This window comes from Morone saxatilis, unplaced genomic scaffold, assembly GCF_004916995.1.
Source record: "Morone saxatilis isolate NCDOM2014 unplaced genomic scaffold, NCSU_SB_2.0 Contig14, whole genome shotgun sequence".
Taxonomy (NCBI): domain Eukaryota; kingdom Metazoa; phylum Chordata; class Actinopteri; family Moronidae; genus Morone; species Morone saxatilis.
In genome coordinates, this window is record NW_023339696.1 from 17764155 (window position 1) to 17768840 (window position 4686).

The 4686-nt window shown below is 38.9% G+C and overlaps 1 protein-coding gene across 1 annotated transcript in view; it reads right to left on the minus strand.

Moving 5' to 3' along the window:
* lrrc4ba (leucine rich repeat containing 4Ba) overlaps positions 1–1922 on the minus strand; it is an 8702-nt gene extending 6780 nt beyond the window's left edge. The window contains exon 1 of the mRNA XM_035654176.1: positions 1391–1922. Within this exon, the coding sequence (XP_035510069.1) occupies positions 1391–1636 (246 nt within the window). The 5' untranslated portion in view covers positions 1637–1922. The remainder of the gene's footprint in view (positions 1–1390) is intronic.
* Positions 1923–4686: the final 2764 nt, after the last annotated feature.

Sequence of the window (4686 nt, forward strand, 5' to 3'; positions counted from 1 at the left end):
GGGGGTAGGCAAGGTGGGGGGGGGGTGGGATGTTAAGAGGGGGTGGGAGCTGTCAAGGCTTTACTCTCAGGGTACTCAGTGAAGGAAAAAATAAGCCAGAATCTAGGATGCCTTCAGGTGTTAAAACATTTTTAGATTTTTAATCATTTCAAGTGGGGCTGCAGGATACAACAAACCGAATCGGAATTTGTAGGCTAAAAACGAAACGCAACGAACATTGTTTTTATTTCCTTAATTTGTCTTTCATGTGAACTGCATCCCCCTAAAACCCCACATACCAAATCATGTCGCATGATGTCCCATTTATGCTCTGTTAACGTCACATAATGTTTAATAAGATGTTTTCTCCGAGGAATAGAGGATATGAGGACGCTCTGTCCGATGTACAGAGCAGTTTGACATGATAAGATATGCACTGCACCATTTTAACAATGTTTAGGATACTCGTTGCTTTTCATTAGAGGAGATAACATATAATGGAAATGAATTTAAAATCACAAAAGAACAAAGCACTGTCAGCAACATGAGGAGGGATCCAATTACTTCAAATGCTGCTGCAAAGAGTAAAATCAACCCACTCTGTTTATAAATGTAGAGATTCATGTGCTTTGTATCGATGGTCTGTGGTTAAATGATCTTCCCTTGCAGCTGTAAAGCCACAAAATGCTGTCTAGGGACTCTAGATAAATTGGTAATGCATACAAAAGGCAGCACGGTGTCATGGAAATATGCCTTGCTTTCAATTCATAAAATATTCCCTCAGTTCAGCAGAGGCTTAAGTGCCTTTTTCTACCATTATTGCCGCTTACGTTTCTCCCCTTTCTTAGAAGTTTCTAAGAGAAAACCTGTATCAACAAGTTAATCCTGACATCCGCAACTGGCCGCAAAAGCAAATGTTCCCTCTGATTATGGGCAAAAAATGCATATACAAGTGCTTAAGACACATATATTAAAGAGACTTTGTGTGTGTGCTCTTTGAATCTACTATACAGAATTGTTTTGCTTCCATCAATAACTATATAAATAGCAACAATTATAATAAATGCAATCAATAACTGTAGTAAGATCCGTCAATAGGCTATGTGCTGAAAAGAAACAGTGCAAACTATACACACTGACAAGTTTAAAATGATAAAATATGTGCTTTTTCTGTAGTTGTCAATATAAAACCATCACCTGTTTGCGACTTACAACAATAAACAAGAAGAATTTGTTTATTTTCTGGACCTAAAAAATAGATTTACGTGTCTCTGTGATTTTGATATACAAAACTTTTGGTCATGTGATATGTATTCTCATGCAGAGCATCCTGTATAAAATGCACAACACAAATCAACATTGACATGACATGATTTGACCTGACAAGCAACTTCCTCCAGCCAATATTTACCTGTATCGAGTTCTCCTGCAGGTTGAGGTATCGTGTGTTGACTGATATGCTCTCGGGCACCTCTTCCAGATTTTGCCTGGTGCAGATGACTCGGCTGGCCTGGTTGGAGCAGGTGCAGAGGGAGGGGCAGGAGGAGGCGGCTCCCACCAACTCCGGCCCAGGGAGGAGGAGCCGCAGTAGCAGCTGGGCCAATAGAAAGAGGAAGGGGGAAGGGCCGGGAAGGCAGGTCAGCGTGGCGATGCGCATGGCAACTGGGACATGACCCTGCTCTTTAATCCGAAGGTACAGGTGAGGTGACTCCACACTGGTGGATTTGCGAGAAAAGGTTTATTTTCCTTTTGGTCCTCCAGTGGCAATTTGTTCTTTCTAATTCTGCATCCTCTGAGATGTTTTTTGTCCTCTGTCGATCTCTGTGTTTTTTCCTCTTGTTTTTTGAACATAGAAATATGCAGATAAACAGATGTTATTCCCTTTTTTTCTCGTGTTGTCTGGGGATTTGAGTGAGGCTTTTTGTGAAGTGAGAAGAACCCAGGAGTTACTGTGGAAGAACAAAAGAAAGAGAGACAAAGAGAGGGAGAGAGAGAGAGCAGATATTAAAGACAGAACATAGACTGCGCTTCGTGTTTTCACCAACAGAGAATGAATAGAACAAATAATAGGTAGACATCTACAGTATAGCTTATCATGGGAGGGATTGTCAAAAAATCTTTGAGAAGCATTAGAACTTCTGTGTCACTGCTCATATCAAATCCCACATAATCCTTGAGCAGACATTTTGTCAGAAATAAAATCCTTACAGCGAGGGCAGGTGGAAGCCGATTTCTGTAATTAACAGTTCATGGAGGTGATACAGAAATATAAAAACACACAATCAAAAGAAGGACAACAAGGTATTTCTGTCTTTACAGCGCTGCATTTAGCATGTAAACATGAAGAAATCAGAAAGACATACAATTTTAAAAAAATTGTATAACTGTAAACAAATGAGCACCATCACACGCAGTTAGGCTGAAACAGTCAAGCAATTATGTGTTTTTGTAGACCAACTAAATGAGAATAAATAGCTGCATTTAGGTCCCACTCTAGGTTCCCAAGGCAGATTTTCAATGGGAAGTTTCTAATTGGTTTAGGGCTGAAAGTGTTGGAATTATCTTTCTATCTTACTTTCTTTTAATCAAAAACTTTTTTGATTAGGACCAGTGTGTAGGATTTAGTGGCAGCGGTGAAGTTGCAGATTGCAACCAGCTGACTAAAGCTCAGCCTTCCAAGCGTGTAGGAGAAACTACGGTGGTGGCGAAACTTGCAAAAAACTTGATAGGCCCTATGTAGAGCCAACTTGTGCAAACAAGACAGCTCAACATGGTGGACTTTGTCTTCCCCTGTTAATAATAACGGCTAATTCATAAGGTAAGACACAACAATTCTTATTTTTAGGTGATTATACACTAAAGAAAACCAATACCAATGAATATTATATTACATTCCTGCCAATAGATCCTGCTAAATGGCTACAGGAAAAGTGATCCTTGCATACCTGCATTACACCTGTGGAATGTAGGGGAATAAGTGATCAGTCCAAGTAACAAAAATTCAATTCAATTAGACACAACTTTATTAACTTTAACAAATAGCTACATACTAACAAATTTACTATAGATGTTGACAGCGAGCGGGTGCTGATTTTCATTAGCTGGATCCAAATGTCAGCAAAATGTCTAAAAATAATGACATTTGCCCAGCAGAAGTTCATTTGATTGAAAAGTTAATTTTCATGATATGAAAGAAATTTGTGAAGCTTTGACATATTACGTATGGACGTATTATTTTAATATTTTCTGACTTAAATGATTCAGTCATTATCAAAATACTAATAGACAAAATTTCTGTAGAATAATTAGCTAATCATTTCAGCACTAATTTGGTTTTTAAAAGATAAATAAGGTGAGACTTATGTACAGTAGACTGATAATGTATATAATTGCTATATTAATATAACATACTTAATCTCCACATGCAATCAATATAAACCATTATAAAGATTATGATATTAATAGGTGCAATTCAGAATCAGTAGAATAAAACCTAGACTGATGTAACCCACAGAACGTATTTTCTGCATTAATCAGAAACTAGAAATCTGGAAGGGGAATCCCTGACTCAAATACTTTTGGGATTTAAAACTACAAACTGTAATTCCCTACTTACAAAGTGTGAACAATGTAAATTAAGCTAAGATTTGTCTGGTAGAAAAAAAAAAGCAGCATCTACTCTGAGAGGAAGCAACAGGGTTTATGGGACAGGTGGTCTTAATTTTGAGAACCATTAATAACACCACTGGTGTGAGATAGCGGCTTCCAGCAATGGTCTCATTTGTTAACACTAATTATACCAAGGTATAACAATTAATATGACAATGATATATTGATGTTTGAACGAGCTATCCTCAGCACCCTTAAGTAAACTCTTATCAAAGCAAGTCTCAAACTTTGAAAACAATAAGAGACCGAACCCAGCAAGCAGCACCACTTTTTTTGCAGTAGCATAGACGTGGTGGTGGGACTAAAATGTTAATTCCATTCCTGTACGAGCACAGCATTGCATGCTCTGGGGGCTAGAGAATGGTAGCGAATGGTGCAGTCTACATTAACACTAATAGATGGCCAGCTCAAGTCAGGCTCCACCAGCCTGAGAGGCAGAGAGCCTCTCGTCCCCTCTGCAGGTTATTTAGACCTGAGTAACCTTAATAAGGGCATCTAGCAATCTAGATACGGTTATTAATGATGATGGTTGTAATGATGGGACTTTGACACGCAAACTCATTTGACACGCTGAGCATCCTCACTTGGCACAGTAAGAAAGGAGATGGGGGAAGAGAGGGAGACAGAGAATGAGAAGGAGAGAAGGATTATTAATCTGATAGATGACTGTATGGCTGCAGGCAGAGAAGGGAATTATCAACACTACAGTAATAGATGAATACTGAACAGCTGCAGAGAGAGGGCTGGAGAAAGAGAGAGAGAAAGAAAGAGATAGAGATGGAGACAGATGGAGGGAAGGTTGAGTGAAAGGAATGATGAGGGATAAAGACCCAGAGAGAGGTATAAATAGTGGGAAGAGCAGAAAAGAGATCAGTAGTAAAAGAAAGATAAAAAAGTGGAAGAGGGAAAATAGGAAGGGAGAGAAGAAGACACATTAATATTAATAATCTCTCGCTCAGTGAGAGAGAGTGAGAGAGAAAGACGGGAGAAGGGAGGGGGGCTCAATAGAGAGATGAATATAAAACAGACAGAGATGGA